This window comes from Neolamprologus brichardi, chromosome 23 (genome assembly GCF_056152115.1).
Source record: "Neolamprologus brichardi isolate AB-2024 chromosome 23, ASM5615211v1, whole genome shotgun sequence".
Classification (NCBI taxonomy): Eukaryota; Metazoa; Chordata; class Actinopteri; order Cichliformes; family Cichlidae; genus Neolamprologus; species Neolamprologus brichardi.
In genome coordinates, this window is record NC_142125.1 from 40,645,428 (window position 1) to 40,664,900 (window position 19,473).

The 19,473-nt window shown below is 39.2% G+C and overlaps 2 protein-coding genes across 2 annotated transcripts; both read right to left on the reverse strand.

Annotated features, from left to right (window-relative positions):
- Positions 1 to 37: 37 nt before the first annotated feature.
- LOC148096449 (OX-2 membrane glycoprotein-like) lies at positions 38 to 5,608 on the reverse strand. Its single transcript, XM_087836398.1, has 6 exons — positions 5,515 to 5,608; positions 965 to 1,303; positions 501 to 842; positions 383 to 421; positions 186 to 276; positions 38 to 41 (listed from the first exon to the last, which is right to left on the reverse strand). Exons 1-6 carry the CDS (start codon positions 5,576 to 5,578, stop codon positions 38 to 40), a joined length of 879 nt encoding a protein of 292 aa, XP_087692524.1. The 5' UTR covers positions 5,579 to 5,608.
- A 4,093-nt stretch (positions 5,609 to 9,701) lies between these two features.
- Positions 9,702 to 17,850, reverse strand: LOC102793639 (nectin 1a-like). Its single transcript, XM_087835620.1, has 8 exons — positions 17,804 to 17,850; positions 16,911 to 17,011; positions 16,446 to 16,655; positions 10,555 to 10,683; positions 10,139 to 10,432; positions 10,026 to 10,064; positions 9,820 to 9,916; positions 9,702 to 9,744 (listed from the first exon to the last, which is right to left on the reverse strand). Exons 1-8 carry the CDS (start codon positions 17,848 to 17,850, stop codon positions 9,702 to 9,704), a joined length of 960 nt encoding a protein of 319 aa, XP_087691746.1.
- Between the last annotated feature and the right edge of the window lie 1,623 nt (positions 17,851 to 19,473).

Here is a 19,473-nt window from a genome sequence, read left to right on the forward strand (position 1 = left end):
ACAATGCTTGTGTTTTCTGAGCAGATTGTCACCTCGTCTAACTAAAATGAGAAGATAAAGAGTGACTTACATCATTGATCTCATTTGTCTCGAGCTTGCTATGTGACAAAAAACAACTAAAATTACAGACACATTTAGCAGCTGAATTAAAAGAAAAGACAGCAACAGTATGTAAGAAAGAGTACCTGCTCTGACTTTTCTTTTTAAGCCAGACAGCGATGAGTGCAGTAACACAGGCCAACAACAATGCAAAGGATATAATGACTAAAATCCTTCCTTTGAGAAAAACAGAGAAAAAATGGGCATAAACATTGAAATATCTACTAAATAACAATAGACTAAACAGAAAAAGTGGGTGTAAAAAATTGACATGTTAACGTACCAAAATTTCTGTGATTAGATCCAAATTTCTCAATCAGACCTGATAAAAGGAACCTCAACATTAAAATTGTGAAACAATCACCAATTTATAAATCAATGACATTGAAGAAGTTTCTAACCATCATCATGAAAATCATGATAATCATAATAATCATCATCATACTCCTCCTGGACCACATGAATCGTCTCCATCACCTCTCTGTGAGGAGCAGAGAGCACTCGTGCTGCACATCCCACCTGTGTGCTGTGTTTACGTGAACCTGAGAGCACAGCTGTAGTGGTGACAGTGAATGTAGCGTTGGTGTTGGACACACTGACAGTGTTGTACTGTGAGAAGTTGAGGTCTTGTTGTGAGACACTGAGTGTTACAGTGGGAGCAGGTCGACCAGTGGCTGAACAGGAAACAACCCACTCTTCAGTAGAGTTTGACTCTCTGACATCAACGACAGGTTCATGCAGCTCTGTGAAGGATCAGGAGATATCATCAACATGTTCTTACAAACACACCAGCTGCTAACACATTTATGTCCAGTATGTTTGTTTGAAGCACTTGTTGTTGGCTAAAGAAGGTAAAAGTTCTTACCATAGACTTGGAGGCAGGTTCTACCTGTGAAGGAGCCTTCAGGATAAGTGTTAAACAGACAGTGATAGCAGCCTTCATCCTGCTGCATCACATTCCTGATGATTATGGAGCAGTCCTGCAGTCCAGTGTTTTTAAACTTAAATTTATCTGTAAAGCCATCATTCACTCTCGGACCAAACTGCTTGCTGTAGGTGGCAACATTTGTCTCCACATTATTTGAGATTTTCTGCCATGTGACCTGAAGGACGTCTTTAGTCTCCAAGAGCTGACAGCTGAATTCAGCATCTTCTCCCACTGCTGCCAGCACAGTCTGCTGTGTTTGGATCACTGCTGTTAGAGCTGCATGGACATATAGATCAAGGTGTGAGGAATACTGAGTATCCTGTTTGAGTTCAACTTACTGGCAAAGTGTAGTCCAGTGTCGCCAGCTCTCACCATCATTCTCCCATTGTGTCAAGGTCCCCGGTCATTTGGCCCAGCATTTTGAGTTTGTTTTTCTTTGTCCTCAGTTAAGAATTTACTTATATATAATCGTTTATAATCGTGTAGTTATGTTTTTTGGATTATATGTTTGAGCTTTTACTTTCTTAGGAGGCTATAATTATTTCCTTGAATTTTCAGTTTATCCTGCCCCACCTGTTTCCTGTATCTTGTTACATCACACGGTCTCCGTCTGTTAGACGTGTTCTCAGGTTTTAGTAATTTCCTGTTTATTGTTTTATTTTTATCACTTTTCTGTGTGCATATATACACAATCAATACTAGCATTATGAGCATTGACAGATGAGGTGAATAACTACAAATATCCATTAATCATGTGCATCAGTAGCTGCTCTTGTAACAACTACTCTATTCTGCATTTGACACAAGTCAGGATTAAATGTGTGGTGCATAACTCTGTCTGCTTAAACAGACTCAGATTACAAACGTTCACACAATTTTACCAGGAACGCTTGGGAAACCATAGGTTTGTGCACATTTCAGCTCAGTCACCACTTAAATCACCCTGCCTAATCTTTAACCCTCTGATGCATGAATTATGAAAGCCTTGGTCAAGATTTTTTTCTTAAGTGCTTTTATTCTTCTCAGGACATGAAAAAAAATGTTCAACTCTTTTTTTTCCAAAAATATGTTTTTTTATAAAGTTATAAACTTGTCCACTCCAGTGGACTATATGCGCCGAGCACTTAGCATGAAATGCTGTGAATTTACTGTAAAAATGAATTACCTTGTGTTCTATTGTAAATATACAAACACTTGTTTGCTTGTATCCTTTGAAAAACACCTCAGCAATTTTTTGGAACTTTCAAGTCATATAACCCCAATGTTTAGACGTAAATAACAAAACCAATCAACAGTCCTAGCTGTGACTCCTACACCTGAATATGGCAAACTATCTCCAACAAGAGAAACATTTTTGAGTCTACACAGTTCTATAACGATGCAGGACAGTATTACCAAGCCCTTATTAGCATGCTGGAAGAAAACACAAACTGACATCTTAGTCTCTGCATCTCCGAACACTTCTATGTTCATCACACCTAGGCTGTGCGAAAGTTTGCAAAGCATCCAGGGCACAATGGCACACAGGTATATACCACCTCTTGTTTCGACGTCTGTGGGGGTACAATGCCAGACATTGGTCAACAAGATCAACCCCACCCATGTGTTGATTAAAAAGGGCCACAGAGAAAGGCTTTTGGATCATCGTCATCTTTTTTTCCTTCTTGACCCATCTGTTGGCAACATCTTCAGGGGATTGGCCAGCACAGGACGAGATCATGTGGATGACAGAACTGTCGGACCATATAGCCTGTCATATAGCCTAAGGTTCCTGCTCTCACCCATACCTTCAGTCCCCAGGGTTTGGGCTTTTTTGGTATGTATTGCTTGATGGACAGTAGGCCTTTGAAAGGAATTATCTGCTCATCGACTGACTGAAATTCCTCAGGGTCTGCTGCTGCCTTGAATGTCTCCTGAAGAGCACATAGGATTGGTCTTATTTTGAAGAGCCTGTCTGTGTTTGGTGGCTGGTAAGTCAAGTTATCCCCAAAGTGCAGGTATCTCAGGATTCGCTCATATCTGCTTACAGACATGGCATTTGAGATTATTCCAAGACGAAGACCGTCCTCACTAGACCAGTACATTCGTGCCCTAGGATACCGAATGTACCCCATGATCAGGTTGATCCCTAAAAAAACCTGCATCTCTTCTCCTGTTACTGACAGTTCTTTCCCTTTTTGTAGAGCATACAAGTTGGTGTTGTATGTTATATTATCAATTAGATCTGCTGGAAACAGATGTCTGAAGAAATCTATGAGATCCTTCCCCTACACATTCAATTTCCACTCTCCTAGAAAAGGAGGCCAGTCTCCATCAAAGTCATTGTCTTGGACTTTCCAAATATTTTTGCGGGCTTGAGTATGGTCAGGTGCCATGTAGCCATCTCCCACAGCTCCCTGATCATGCTGACCTTCCTCTTCATCCTGCCCCTCATCGTTCTCACTTTCTGCATCCTGACTGCCTGTGTCTTCATCATCCGTAGCTCCTATGTCTCTGTTCTGCTCTGGCAGCCATTCATCATCACTGGACTTATCACTGAACTCATCATCACTGCACTCATCAATGAAATCAACATCACTGGAGCTGGATGGAATTTCCTGGACTATTCTGTATGCTGCCTTATTCTTTGCTGCATTTGAAGTCTACAAAATATGATAAAATAATTATTATAGTAACTCAAACTACAGCTGATCTGCACAGAAATATATATTTTAAATGAGTAGCTTAATAAATGTAACAATTATACGCTTACTTATAACCAAAACAGTACCAAAAAACAGTGAGACAATTTATGACTTATGTTAAAAAAAATATAGTAGGTAATGCATGATGTCCACTTCATTGGACACATGGTTAATCGTAGTTTTTTACATATTAGACATAACAATTTCTTATTCCAAACAGATAATATCCTTCCCTAGATGTTACTGCATATCATCATATTTTTTTTACCTGTTGGGCTCTTTTAGCATAGAAGGATTGACAGGATATGCCAGCAGTGGTCGGCAGGGGTGACAGTTTGTCTGCCATCTTTGATTCAGAGTAAATTTACTTGCAGTTGCACTAACTGAACACTGAATTGACCTCAATGGAGCATGGCAGCAGAGAGCACTCTAGAGGCTAATATGCAGTTCCACCATAGAAACCAATGCATTAAAGAGATATGTACGTTTTAGTAGCTGTCCACTCCAGTGACCACTATGCATCAGAGGGTTCTGTATAATAACATGACTGTTTATAACTTTAAGAAAACCATTAAGAGTTAGCGTTTGTGTATCAAACAATAACAACATTAAATGTAAAACAGGCAACAAAACAAAAACATCACAAATTTATAATTACATACCTTCAAAACATAACATTAAATCTGTTGCTGATATTGAGTGTGAAGCCACTGACAATTTTGTTCCAGTCAAAAGCTCTTATTCTGTTGGCTACAGAGCCAAAAAATTTTAATAATGTATGTATTACTTATTTAATGATTTTATAATTATAGTATTTCAATATTAAAAATGTAATAATTAACCACACAAAATTATTAGGAGGTACTGAGGTGATGCTATTTTTCTTCCACTAACCGCTACAGCACCCATAAGATCCTTTCTGGCACAGCCATGTGTGAGAATATGAATGTCTCGTCTCCAAAGCCAGAGAGCAAATGCACTTATCCACACGGGACAACAACCATGATTTGTTTTCGATGGTTTGCTTTCTGGCAGTTGGAAAACTGGGTGTAGTAGTCACTCCTGTCCGACTTGAATTGTGTCAGATGAGAAAAACGCACAGTTAAAGACAGACTCACACACTCACTGTCTGATGACAAAATAAATCATTCTGACACTTTTATTAAAGTCAAATTATATTTTTTTTCTGCTTATACTCCAAGTATTTGCAGTAGTGATTATTACCTCAGTACTGTGTGTGGATGTTTTACCTTAACTATGCTGTGAGAATTAGATGTTCTTTAAAGGTTCAATGATCTTTATTTTTATCAAATGCTAAAAAAAACTAGTCAAAATTACAAGTGTGATGATAAGCTTGGTATCAATAGAGACACTGAGATATGTTAATAGGACTGGAGTATATTAATTATTCCCAGTATATCATGAGTGTGTATTTGCTTTAATTTGCAATTTAAATAAAACTACAATACAGTTAAATGATGTAGTGAGCTGCTGAGCTGGATAGTTTACCATTACACAATAGTATAATTGTGAGTGTTCAGGAAACCAGGAATAAACTAATCAAATAATTTTGTGATCTAGACAGAAAGCCTATTTTGACTGATAATCTCAGAGTTTAATACATTATACTCCATACTTCCACCACTACAGTATTCAAAAATAGTTCATCTTAATGATCCATCCCACCACCACAACTGAAAGGAGTTATGAAAGGCTACTTAACTAAAAATGTAAAGAAATGATCTTTCACTGTATTTTAAGGGCTAGCTCATACACTGTTATTAATATCCAGTTTCCTCTCACCTTTGTCAAAGAGCCCAAAAATAAAAACAGCAGCAACATAATGTAAAACTCCAACGTTTGCCATTTCATTTGAATGAAATGATCTGAAAGGTTGGCCAGGAAAACCATGTGTGACTCGTTTTCCTTCTGTTACAATGCTCCACTCAGGATGAAACTGAATTTCAAGTGTAACCAGTTTTATCTTTAATCTCTTCTCACAGCCTAATTCAAATGGCAGAGACATTAAACGTAAAACTTCAAATGTTTACAGATTATTTTCAAAAGTATTGTATCTCTGTGTTCATTTGTTATATTTTTATGTATTTGCAACTACAATGCATGTTGATGACGTGGATCCTAACCAAGTGTTTAAACTATGATGTTGAACTAAGCAAACTTCATCCCACTTGTCATGTTTCGGCTGTGTGCAGGCAAGAGAAGGACCCAAACGCAAAACTCACCACGCAGGAATAAAACTCAAAAAGCTGCTTTATTGCAGAACGGCACAAAAATATAACAAAACTAAACTGGGGCATAGATAAACTAGAGCATGTACAAACTGATATTAATCTTTAGTAGGGCTGTCAAAATTGAGAGCAAACAAAACAACTGCTGTATAATGCCCTCTGCTATCTTTGTTTAATTGGTCACATGACTGCATCACATGACTAAAATGCGTCATCGTTTTCGAAAGTCTGCATTTTCGGGTGTCCACGCTGCAACGGGACAGCTCCGTTTTGAAATGTATGAGTTTTCGTTTTCAAAACGCTGTGTTTTTCCTTGGGGAAAACGGCATCTCAGTGTGAACGGGAGGCCAAAATGGAGAGAAAACGATGTGATACATTGAAATACAACGATTTACAAACGAAAACGCAATACTGTGGACGTAGCCTTTGATCAAGGAGTGAAGCTAGACAAATATTCTGTTAAATTCAACACTTACTGAAACAAAAAGTTCAGTGTTACTCTCACAGGTCTGGCGTGACACACATTTTCACCTTCGCCTCAGTTATTCTCCCACCGTCCTTGAGCCTGAGCTTGTACCTCTCGAAAAACGAAAGAAAGGAGTCTTTACTGTTTAAAAAGTCCTAAATCATATAACATACAGTTTTATCTCACCTTTGTCAAAAATCCCAATAATAAAAATTGCAGCAACATAACGTAAAACTTCAACTGCTGCCATTTGATTCAGTGTTAGGTGAACTGTAAGGATGCAGAGGAATCGTATGTGTGACTTTGTTTTATCGTATGTGTGACTTGTTTGGCCATTATACCATATACTGAATGAACCAACCAATCAAAATTTGTGTTACTCCTGTCAGAGCTAAGAAAAAATGGGTTCTTTGTTTGTTTTCTGGTTTAACCAGTTGTTTAACTCTTTCTAAGAGCCACTAAGTCTCTACAGGTTCCACTTGTCAGAGAACCTTAAGTGTTAAACAAACAGTGATAGATGGCCTCCTCCTGCTCCGTCACATTCCTGATTATTATGGAGCAGTTCTGTAGTGCAGCATATTTAAACTCAACTTCATAGTAAGGTCATTGCTCTTAGAGGTGCATGAGCTATAGTTCAAAGTCCAACACAGAGGAAAGACTTGCTAAAATCTGTTCTTAGGGAAAACAGCCTGCTCAAATCCCCCCCCCCCCCCCCCCCCCCCCCCCCACTTAAGAATATTAAGGACATTGTGTTTGAACATAACGTCCTTAATATCAGACAATTTATGGGAAAATTCTCGTTTGAATTAGATCAGATCAGGCATGCTGTTCCTCCCAATCACACCCCTCCAGGTCTCACTGTCATTGCACACATGAGTGTTGAAGTGTTCCAGTAGGATGACAAAGTCTACGGCTGGAGCACTCTTGAACATCCCACCCAAGGACTCCAAGAAGGTCAGCTATTCTGAACTGTTGTTTGAATGGTAAGTTAGACAATAATCAGGACCCGTTCTCCGACCTGAAGGTGCAGGGAGCAAACCCTCTTGTCCAATGGGAAAAACTCTGTGCAACTCGGCACAAAGTCTAGCCTTTCTCCAGGGGACTGCTTCTAGAACTTAAGTCATGCATTAAGGCTATCTAGTAGTTCTCAACCTCATGTACTAGCTCAAGCAACCTTCCCCACAAGAAAGGTGACGTTCCATGTCCCAGTCGTTTATCCCAGTAGCCAGAGATCAGTCTGGCAGGATCTCCGCCCTTTGCCACCACCCGACACACACTGCACCTGACCCCTACGGCGCTCCCTGTAGGTGGCGGGTCAGTGCATGTCTCCTCTTCATGCTGTGCCCGGCCAGGCCCCATGGGCAACAGGCATTCTTCCTCGAGCACCCTCCCTGCTCCAGTTCCCTGGTAATCCTCTTCCCAGCAGGGTTGTAGAGAACACAGTTTTAACTGTTGTAATTATATATATCAGTGTGTCAGTGTCTGTGTAGGTTCTCAGTCATCAAGGTCATGATATCATGGTAGCAACTGGACTTCTTTCAGCTCTCATCTGGTGAACTGAAGAAGCCTCTAAGATGAGAGGTGAAACATCTTCAAGAGACTTAAGATGTCCAGTCGCTTTCTGTCCAAGCTTCTTGGACTACAAAGGGCATTATATATATTTTATATGCATATTAGCATTTTACTCTGGGAGTTCCCCTACAGTCTACTTAAAACACATTTGCATTCTTATGTCTTTAAAATCAAAAGAAAGCAAAAAGTTTTACACGTACTTAACAAATGCTAAGTCTTTTTAGTAATAAACTTCAAATCTGTTCAAATCTTCTAAACTCCTCAGCATTTTTATCATGTATGAACAGACACCCTCAGAGGTCATGTTATTCAAATTTACCTGAAAATCTGTTGGGAATTATTTTCATTTGGTTGCTGGTATAAATATCAATTCCAGCAACAAAAGAAAAGATATCAGTCAGCCAAGTTACTGAAAAATATCTCATGTTAGCCATTCCTGCTGACTTTCAATTAATTAAAGTGAGTCAAATTTAAAATATAAATTTCTGTAACATGACAACAGAACATCACTTTTTATAGTCAATTTTTTATTGCCTTGCATTTTCATTTTTTTCAAATACTTTAAGAACAGTGTAAAGATTAAATAGCACCAAATACATGAAAATGGAAATCTACAGGACAATAATATTACTTAACAGTTTACAAATGTTTCAGTGCAACACATTTTAGTGCTTGTTAAACTTTTGAACTGTTCTGTTAAGGAACAACATGGTCACATTATTCCAAATGTAAAAAGGAATAACAACATTTAAAACTGTTGAAAAATAAAATAAAATAAAAATACATGTGCTATAAATATACAGTGCAGAAGATATTATAAAAAATACAATTGTAACTATTTTAACTGTCAATGTAAATGTAACAATTGATATTTTCTTTAGTACAACTTTAATGCAGTTATTTGTCAAATTTTAGCACCATTGTTTTAGGTAATACACTCTTCTTGAAAAAAAAAAGTAAACAAAAAAAAGTAATTTTTTTTTCATTATGTAGTTTTGTTGCTGTTGAAGGACCCAGATCATCATGTGGTGTCAGCAGGTGCCCACTTGTCATGTTGTTTAGCTGAAGGTGTTGGAGTCCTTTAAATTAAAAAAAAAAGACAAGCATTATATCACTGCTCTGTCAATAATACAGAATGTAAATAATCTAAACAAAGTAATAGCTTAGTGGAAAAACGCATCAGTTTGGTTGACATGCAGTTTACATTAGATTGTAAAAGAATAAAAAGCAGCTCTGGAGGTAAGTCAGAGAACTCCAAATGTCACAACATATTTTTAATTCTTACTTTCCATTGCATGTTTCACTACATTATAATTATTCACAATTTTAAAAGTCAACCTTTAATTAGTTGTAAAATGTTCCTCCAGCTATTTCTTACATGTTAAACTTATGGTGTCCTGTGGCAACATTTTTCAGATGCATTCAGACAAACCGAATCAAAACAAGCTAAATATTTTCATGAAATTATTTCTAGTATTTTCACACAATAATAAAATGTCACATTTTATTACTTCATTACATTTGATATGCTTACTATATTCTGTTGTTGTTAAATGATAGGTTCATGAGCTTTTTCTAATTATTGAAATATGTTTTAATTTATATTTAACAGTAATCCAACTTTTTCACAACTGGGGTTGTAACTTCATGGGTCCAGAATGACGGATCAAGAGTGACTTACCCCTTTATTTCTCATCGTAGATTCAGGTAAGTATAAGATTCATCTCAACCTGCCTGTGAAACTGACTGAAATATTCAAGAACAGTTAAATATTTATTAACTGAAAAAAGAACAATCAACAACACTGTTCAAAACGAGTACCTGCTCTGAGATTTCTTTCTATACCAGACAAAAATGAGTGCAGTAACACAGGCCACCAACAACATCACAGACAACAGAATGGCTGAAATTCTGATTCCTTTGAGACAAACATGAGAAAGAAGAATATAATAATTTGAGCAACTATCAAAAGACAGTAAACTCAACAGGACAAAAACTACATTTAAAACATACAAATGTTAACACACCTAAATTCCTGGGATCAGATCCTGATTTCTCATCTAGCTCTGGTAGAAGAAACATAAAAGTTACAATCACAAAGTAGTCATCAATTTATAAATCACTGAGTTCAGTTTCTCACCGTTATCATCAGGAATCGTCACCATCACCTCTCTGTGAGGAGCAGAGAGCACTCGTGCTGCACATCCCACCTGTGTGCTGTGTTTACGTGAACCTGAGAGCACAGCTGTAGTGGTGACAGTGAATGTAGCGTTGGTGTTGGACACACTGACAGTGTTGTACTGTGAGAAGCTGAGGTCTTGTTGTGAGACACTGAGTGTTACAGTGGGAGCAGGTCGACCAGTGGCTGAACAGGAAACAACCCACTCTTCAGTAGAGTTTGACTCTCTGACATCAACAACAGGTTCATGCAGCTCTGTGAAGGATCAGGAGATATTATAAGGACTATGTTGTCAAGAAGAAACAAGCTTCTAAAGTATTTTACAGCATCATGGTTTCTTTCAGTCTAATCCGGTTAAAGAACATATAAGTTCTTACCATAGACTTGGAGGCAGGGTCTACCTGTCAGAGAGCCTTCAGGATAAGTGTTAAACAGACAGTGATAGCATCCTTCATCCTGCTGCATCACATTCCTGATAACTATGGAGCAGTTCTGTAGTTCAGTATGTTTATTTATTTATTTTTTTTATAAATTTTATTTTCAGTCACAGCAGCATGTTAATAACAAAACATTGAACATAAAGTAGTTTGCTGTTCAGTATTTACAATACCCCAAAAGATAACAGAAATAGAAAGGGAAAAACAAACAAACCAAAGAAACCCCTACAAAACAACAAAAAACAAACAACAACAAACAAATATAAAAATAAAATGTATAAGGGACATTCAGTGTACAGTTAACTATGATAGTGATATAGAGATATGGCATCTGGTCATGATAAGGTGGTCATTTTAAACGTTTCCATGTACATCAGGAACGGCTGCCATGCCTTAAGAAATTTGGTGGTTGAACCTGCCAGTGTATATCTCATCTTTTCTAAATGTAAAAACCTCATGAGCTCTGCAAGCCACTGTTCATGTGTGGGAGGAGCTTCCTGCTTCCATCTTAAAAGTATAAGGCGCCTTGCGATAAGTGAAGCAAAGGCAATAGAATTCGAATAGTATTTTGGCAAAGTGATGTCTTGAGGTATCACCCCAAAGATAGCCGTTAGAACAGAGGGGTCATATTTAACGTTATACATCTCTGACAGAGTGTTAAATATAGACACCCAATAGTTATGAAGATTGGGGCATGTCCAAAAGGTATGAAGGAGCGAACCTGTTTCTGCTTTACATCTGTTACACAGAGGGTCAGCCCCTGGATAGAACTTGGCTAACTTTTCCTTGGAGATATGTAATCGGTGTAGGACCTTGAATTGAAGGAGCCCATGCCTGGCACATATCGAAGAAGAGTGTACCCTCCGGAGAAAAGATTGCCAGAGTTCATCTGTTATAGTCATCCCAAGGTCTTTCTCCCACTGTGCTTTAAGGATGGAGAGAGAAGGAGATTGAAGATCTAATAATATAGCATAAATTTCTTTAATCGCCCCTCTCTTATGAACGTTTATATTAATAATTTTATCCAAAGAAGTTTCCTCAGGTAGTTCCGGAAACGAAGGAAATCGACTCTTTACAAAGTGGCGAATTTGTAGATAGCGGAAAAAATGTTGCCGAGGAACATTAAACTGCTTCAGGAGCTGCGTGAATGAGGCAAAAATCCCATCTACAAAAAGGTCTTTGATATTTCTAAGGCCATTACTTTCCCATATTTTAAAGGCAGAATCCATCATGGAGGGTGGGAACATATGATTTGAGCAGATAGGTGCTTTAATTGACATTAAGTGTAACCCCAACCTTTTCCTACATTGCACCCAGATTCTGAGCGAGTCATACAACAAAGGATTACGTTTATGGGTGTATAGTTCTAATGGGAGAGCTGAACTCAACAACGCTGATAGGCAAATTTTGCCACAATTGGATGACTCAATTTGGAGCCAAGCTGGAGTCTCTGTAGTAAAATTACTCATCCAGTACAGCATATTTCGAATATTTGCTGCCCAATAATAAGACTGAAAGTTCGGCAAGGCTAATCCACCCATTGGTCTAGTCCTCTGCATGAAATCTTTGCGAATTCGTGGACTTTTGCCATTCCAAATAAATGCAGAGATATGCTTATTCAGTGTTATAAAATACTTATTGGGTAAGTAGCATGGGATACATTGAAATAAATAAAGGAACTTGGGTAGTATGTTCATTTTGATAGAATTGATGCGGCCAATTAATGACAGTGGTAAATTGTTCCATCTCTGAAGATCTGTCTCAGTATTCTTAAGCAGCGGGACAAAGTTTCTTTCATAAAGACCTTTGTATGAGTGGGTAACCTTAACCCCCAGATAGGTCACATACCCTGATTTAACGTTAAATTGAAAATCTGAAAATGAAATCTTCCTGGCTATAGAGTTGACACAGAGAAGTTCACTTTTATGTAGGTTCAACTTGTAACCCGAAATATTACCAAAACATTCAAGAATGGCAAGAGCACGGGGAAGAGAGCATAAAGGCTCTGACATATACAGCAGGAGGTCGTCAGCATATAAGGATATTTTGTGCTCCTGGTCACCTCTGAAGATGCCCTTAATGCAACTGTTAGCCCGCAGTTTAATCGCCAATGGTTCAATTGATAATGCAAAAAGAAGAGGGGATAAGGGACAACCTTGTCTCGTACCACGGAGAAGTGGGAAATAAGAAGAGAATAACGAATTTGTTCTAACACGTGCCATAGGTGAGGAGTAAAGTAACCGAATCCATGAAATGAAATTAGGGCCGAATCCAAATTTATGTAGAGTATAAAACAGATAATCCCACTCCACCCGGTCAAATGCCTTCTCAGCATCGAGTAATAAGGCAATTTCAGGGGTCGTAGTTGACTTGGTGTGTAATATGTTTAAAAACCTGCGCAGGTTGAAAAAACCATGCCTACCCTTCACAAAACCTGTCTGATCTGGAGAAACTAACAATGGTAGATATTGCTCTAGCCTGAGAGCAAGTGTTTTTGACAGTATTTTTAAATCTACATTTAAGAGTGATATAGGACGATATGATGAACACTCTGATGGATCCTTATTTGGCTTCAATAGGAGTGAGATGGTTGCTTGTCGAAGCGTTAGGGGAAGACATTTTGAAACCAATGACTCAATGAACATGTCCCGTAATAGAGGTGATAAACTGTCTTTAAAGGTCTTGAAAAATTCAACCGGATACCCATCCGGACCCGGGGATTTGCCATTCTGCATTGAGCTAATCGCCAATTTAATTTCTTCCACTGTAATTTGCTCTTCCAATTGGTCTCTGAATGCCGAGGTCAAAGTCGGAACTGTCATTCCATCAAAAAAAGCCTCAAACAATTCAGGCGCGTTTAAAGATTCAGAATCATAGAGACTGGAATAGAATATTCTGAAACTCTCATTTATTTTTTGTGGAGTAGTGGTGACATGTCCAGATTTAGTCCTAATTTCAGGGATTATACGAGTTGCTTCTGATTTACGAAGCTGATGTGCTAAAATTTTAGATGCTTTTTCTCCGTGTTCATACCATCTTCCTCTAGATTTAAGAATCATAGACTCTGACTGCCGGGTTGAGATTAAATTAAATTCAGTTTGTAACGTTAGTCTTTGTTTATACAGTTCTGGAGAGGGGGTTGTAGAGTGTTGCTCATCCAATTGCGAAATAAGGTGTATCAATTCAGAAAGACGTTTCTTTTTCTGTTTTCTAGTATATGAACAGTATGATATAATATGGCCCCGTAAGAATGCTTTTAAGCTTTCCCAAATCGTACTATAGGCCATGCCAGGCGTAATGTTTGTTCTTAAAAAGACATCAATTTGTTGGGAAAGATATTCCACAAACTCCTTATCTGACAAAGAAAGAGGATTGAGTCTCCAGGAGTACACAAAGGGTTCATCCGGGAAGCTGAGTTCCAAAACAAGTGGACTGTGATCAGATATTACTATGCTACTGTATTTACAAGTCTTGATATTGGGAAGCAATTTTTTGTCAACAAAAAAGTAGTCTATACGAGAATACGTTTGATGCACTGCAGAAAAAAAGGAATATTGTTTAGTGGAGGGGTAGAGAAATCGCCACGCATCAACAGCCCCATAGGTTTGTAAATATGACTGTAACACTAATGAGGATTTAGGGAGTGGAAGTCTTTTATCTGAGGAGCGATCTAGTACTGGATCCATAACAGTATTCATGTCCCCTCCAAGGATCAATTGGTGTGTATTGATCTGTGGAAGGGAATTAAGAAAGTCATTGAAAAAAGTTGAGTCATTCCAATTCGGAGCATATACGTTTGCTAAAATAAGTGAAGTATTAAACAGGGACCCTGTCACCACTACATAGCGACCATTTGGGTCAGCTATTGTGTGAGAGACTATAAATGGAGTATTCTTATTAATCAAAATTGCTGCACCTCTGGCTTTACCATTGAATTTGGAATGAAAAATTTGTCCAACCCAATTTCGTCTTAATCTGGCATGATCTGTATTCTTAAGGTGTGTTTCTTGAAGAAACGCTACATGTACTTTAAGATAAAGAAGATGAGAGAGTACCTTATTTCGTTTCACTGGGTGGTTCAATCCCTTCACATTCCAACTAATAAAGTTAACATGGCAGCCATTACTCACAGCAGTTGAAGTGTCATCAACAGAAGTCATCACCATATAAGTACATGATGAAAAAGGTGGTTCCAAACGCAAATACCAATTCTATCATGGGTGTACACTGAAATGTTGTTGTTAACAATAATCTGAGCAAATAATATACAACAAAAAAAGAAAAAAACAACAGCAGGAAAAAAGAATAGATAAGTCCCTCCCACCCACCTCCCCGTGTTCAGTGTTGTCCCCAAACGACACACACCAATTTCCCAAAGCTCCCCTGCTTCTATTAAGAGTCCCATTCACCTTATTCATAACCACAGCCCCACATAAGCAGAAACATCTGAACTATGAATCACACATGTAGTCCAAAATATATTCAAATTAGAAAGTCACAAAGTCCAACATAATAGAGTAAAATAATTAAGAGAAGGAAAGAGAAAAACTCCCACGTCAAATTTACCTGTAACCGAAAAACGGACCTGTTTCACTTCTCATCAAAGCTGACCCCGGAGTCCCTTTTAAGTGACAAGTACTGGAATATAGTTAACCTCCCAGGAAACAAGGGCAAGCTCACCAACATCTGAGATTTCTAAATGAACATCGAACATGAAACTAAGCTAAACCAGAGATCGTCCGTTTATTGATTGACAAAAATATAGTCACGATGGTATGAAAGTCCCGGTGGTTCTTATGAAATGTCATTCGGGAGACGACTCAAACTTGGAGTCAATGAAATCTTTCACTGCTTTAGGAGAGTCGAATACCTGTGTTTCTCCATTAAACGAGATCCGAAGCCGGGCAGGATAAAGAAGGCCGTAGCGAACTCCGTCTTTTTTCCGTAGTAGTCCCTTTACCTCGCTGAAAGCAGCCCGGCGTCTGGCCAGGTCGGCGCTGTAGTCAGGAAAGATGAATATCTGCTTCCCTTGAAACTCCAGCCGGCCTTTCTGTCTGGCTAAGCGCTGTATCCGCTCCTTCTCCTGGTAGTAATGAATGCGAACAATGAACGGCCGCGGTCGCCCTCCCTCCGTGGGCAGCGCAACCGCCGCCCGGTGAGCTCTGTCCAGGATCGGAGCCTGCTCCAAACCGCCGGGACCACCCAGTACAACGTGCAACAGATCAGCCACAAATTTAGTGGGATTCCCTTGTTCGGCTCCCTCCGGCACTCCTAATATACGCAAGTTGCATCGTCTTCCCCGATTCTCCAAGTCGTCCGTTTTCAGCAGCAACTTCTTGTATTGGTTACTCAGATCTGCGAAACATGTCTCCATAACTTCCAGCCGCTTGTCCAGATTATTCAAGCCTTCTTCGTGTTCGCCCAACTTCTCAGTACATTCGTCAAGAGCGGTTTGGATGGGCGAAATGGCTCGTTTAATTTCGTCCCGTAGGTTGTCATTTTCCTCTTGAATCACTTCTTTGACAATGTCGCGGAAAGCTAGCAGTGTCGCTGGATCAACGGTAGTTTTGCTAGCGGTCTCTGAGCAGCTAGCCTGCGCTCCTTTAGCAGAATGCTTGGGAGGCATTTCACTTCGAGACAAGCCAAAAAGACGGAAAGAAAAACAGCTAAAACAATGCTGACTTTCTTAATAGAGCTTAAGAAATCTCTGAATTGGGCCACAATAGGTGAACCATAAAGTAATTTAACAGATAAATGGGAGCTCGTGGTTTGCGCGTCTACTCCATAACACGCCCCCTAGCGGAAATGATTTTTTTTCTGTAGTTCAGTATGTTTAAACTTAAATTTATCTTTAAAGCCATCATTCACTCTCTGACCAAAGTACTTGTTGTAGGTGGCAACATTTGTCTCAACATCTTGTGAGATTTTCTGCCATGTGACCTGAACGACATCTTTAGTCTCCAAGAGCTGACAGCTGAATTCAGCATCTTCTCCCACTGCTGCCAGCACAGTCTGCTGTGTTTGTATCACTGCTGTTAAAGCTGTAGATAAAGGTGTCAAGCAAGACAAACACTCTGTTCAAATTCAACACTTACTGAAACAGAAAGTCCAGCGTTACTCCCACAGCTCTGACATGACACACATTTTCACCTTCACCTTACTAATAATTCTCCCACCACCACAAGTAAAATCCTTTGAAACCTGAGCCTGTACCTGTGGGAAAAAGAATGAAATGAGTCTTTACTGTTAAAATTCTCTTAGATCTCATATTGTAATTAACATACAGTTTATCTCACCTTTGTCAAAGTTCCCAAAAATAAAAAAGACAGCAACATAAAACTCGTAAAGTAAAACTCCAATGTTTGCCATTTCATTCAATGCGAGGTGAACTGTAAGGCTGCACAGGAAAAACATGTGTGACTTGTTTGACCACATAAAGGGAAAGTCAAGAGTTTGAAACTTCTGTCCAGTAATTTACATCCATTATAGCATGTACTGAATGAACCAACCAATCAAATTTGTGTTACTCATATCAGCACTAAGAAAATGGGCTCTTTGTTTGCTTTCTGGTTTAACCAGTTGTTTAACTTCTCCTAAGGTTTTTCTGACCGTGCAGAAAAGAGAGAGATTAAAAGTTTCTGTAAAAAGTCAAACGTTTTCAGATTATTTTTGAACTAGAAATGTTACATCTCTGTGTTGTGTGGTTATGTTTTTATGTAGTTGCAACTAAATTGCACGTTGATGATGTGGATCAAACTAATGTTTAAGCTATGATGTTTAACTGAACAAGCACCATCCCACAATGTAAAGTAACAGATCTTTGCAACCTAACTGAGGCTCCCCAAGATAAGAAAATCCTGCATGTTCGTTTATTTACATCTTAATGTCATAATTGCAAACAAAAACACTGTACACAAGTGAAATTACAAACACCATTTACCATAATTAATTAGCTGGAACTGAAAATATGTGGAACATGAGACAATAAATTGTTACATATACATACACATGTATAATTTTTCAGGGAACACTGTAGAAAAACTATGAACACAAAAATAACACTTTGTGACTAAAAGTGTTGCAATAATAGAATCTGCAGTCACAACAACCTAAAAAGACCAAACAGCAAAAAACACTGAGAAAGGAAACACATTTTTTATCAGTGAAAAAATATGTGTCTCTACTTCACCTTGTTATATGATATGCTACAAAGAAGAAAGGTTCAGAGAGTTCCATCCACAACACAACACAGAGTATTGAATGAAAAGAACAATCAACATTTGTGTTACAGGTTGGTGGCTGGTGACACCTTGTTATCCAGCATATTTGTTCCACTTGTCAGAGAACAACAAACAGTGATAGAAGGCCTCATCCTGCTCTGTCACATTCCTATTATTATGGAGCAGTTCTGTACAGTAGGTTTAAACTTGAGCAAAGCCATGGTTCACTCTCTGAACAAAGTACTTGTTGTAGGTGGCAACATTTGTCTCCCCATCATGGGAGAATGGTAGATGTCCTTCAAGTGATGTCATGTGATCTAAAGAATGTCCTTCAAAGCCAAGGATTTCTGTTCAAGTTCAAGTCCAACACAAAGGACAGACCTGTAAAAAAAAACTGTCCTTTGGGGAAAACAGCCAGCTCAGTCCCTCCCCTCAGTGGCCAGAACATACAGACAGAGATCTGATGACAAAATCAATCATCAGTCTATGGCCGGAGGCTTCCTGGTTCCACATGCACTTAAGGACATTTTGTTTGCAAGCGGTATTTGTTATGGACAAATTGTCATTTAAATCAGATCAGATCAGACATGCTGTTCCTCCCAGTCACACCCTTCCAGGTCTCACGGTCATTGCCCACATGAGTGTTGAAGTCTTCCAGTAGGATGACAAAGTTTCCAGCTGGAGCACCCTTGAGCACCCCACCCTGGGACTCCAAGGAGGCTGGGTATTCTGAACTGCCTTTTAGCGGGTAAGCTAGACAACAGTCAGGACCTGTTCCCTGGCCCAGAGGTGCAGGGAACAAACCCTCTAACGGGAAAAACTCCAACTTACAGGCAGCAAGCCAGTGGGTACCAAGATACCTGGGGCCCACCACCTCTCACCAACAGCAACTCCAGACTGGGACATAATCCAGCCTTACTCCAGGGGACTGCTTCCAGAACTTAAGCCTTGCATTAAGGTGAGCCTGGCTATATCTAGACAGAAGCTCTCCACCTCATGTACTAGTTTAGGCACCTTCCCCACAAGTGAGGTGACGTTCCATGTCCCAGTCATTTGTCCCAGTAGCCAGAAATCGGTTTGCCAGGGTCTCCGCCCTTTGCCACCACGTGGCACACACTGCACCTGACCCTTACGGCGCTCCTTGTGGGTGGTGGGTCTACAGGAGGTCAAGCCAATGTCTCCTCTTCATGCTCTGCCTGGCCAGGCCCCATGGGGTAAGGCCAGGTCAACAGGTGTTCTCCCTCAAGCACCCTCCCTGCTACAGGTCCCTGGTAATCCTGTTCCAGGCAAGGTTGTAGAGAACACAGTTTTACAACATTTTAACTGTTGTAATTATATATGTCAATGTCTGTGTAGGTTCTCAGTCATCAAGGTCATGCTATCATGGTAGCAACTGGGCTTCTTTAAGTTTCGTAAAGAGGTTTCACCTCTCACCTAGTGAACTAAAGAAGCCTCTAAGATGAGAGGTGAAACATCTTCAAGAAACTTAAAGAAGCCCAGTCGCTTTCTTTCCAAGCTCCTTGGAGTATATATATATACTCCAAGGAGCTTGGAAAGAAAGCACATGGCAATTTAATGTCATGTGCTTCAATGTTATTTAATGCTCTATAGAGCATTAAATTTATTCTATATGCATATT

Bases quoted from the DNA above. Each gene is read 5' to 3' on its own strand.
- LOC148096449 (XM_087836398.1), bottom strand. From the start codon at position 5,578: ATGGCAAACGTTGGAGTTTTACATTATGTTGCTGCTGTTTTTATTTTT. The intron at 843-964 runs GTAAGAACTTTT...GATCCTTCACAG, and splicing joins AACCTGCCTCCAAGTCTATG to AGCTGCATGAACCTGTCGTT. The intron at 277-382 runs GTACGTTAACAT...TTTTTCTCAAAG, and splicing joins ATCTAATCACAGAAATTTTG to GAAGGATTTTAGTCATTATA.
- LOC102793639 (XM_087835620.1), bottom strand. From the start codon at position 17,850: ATGGAACTCTCTGAACCTTTCTTCTTTGTAGCATATCATATAACAAG. The intron at 16,656-16,910 runs GTGAGATAAACT...CTTTATCTACAG, and splicing joins TTTTGGGAACTTTGACAAAG to CTTTAACAGCAGTGATACAA. The intron at 10,684-16,445 runs ATACTGAACTAC...AAATAAATAAAC, and splicing joins AGATAAATTTAAGTTTAAAC to ATACTGAACTACAGAACTGC.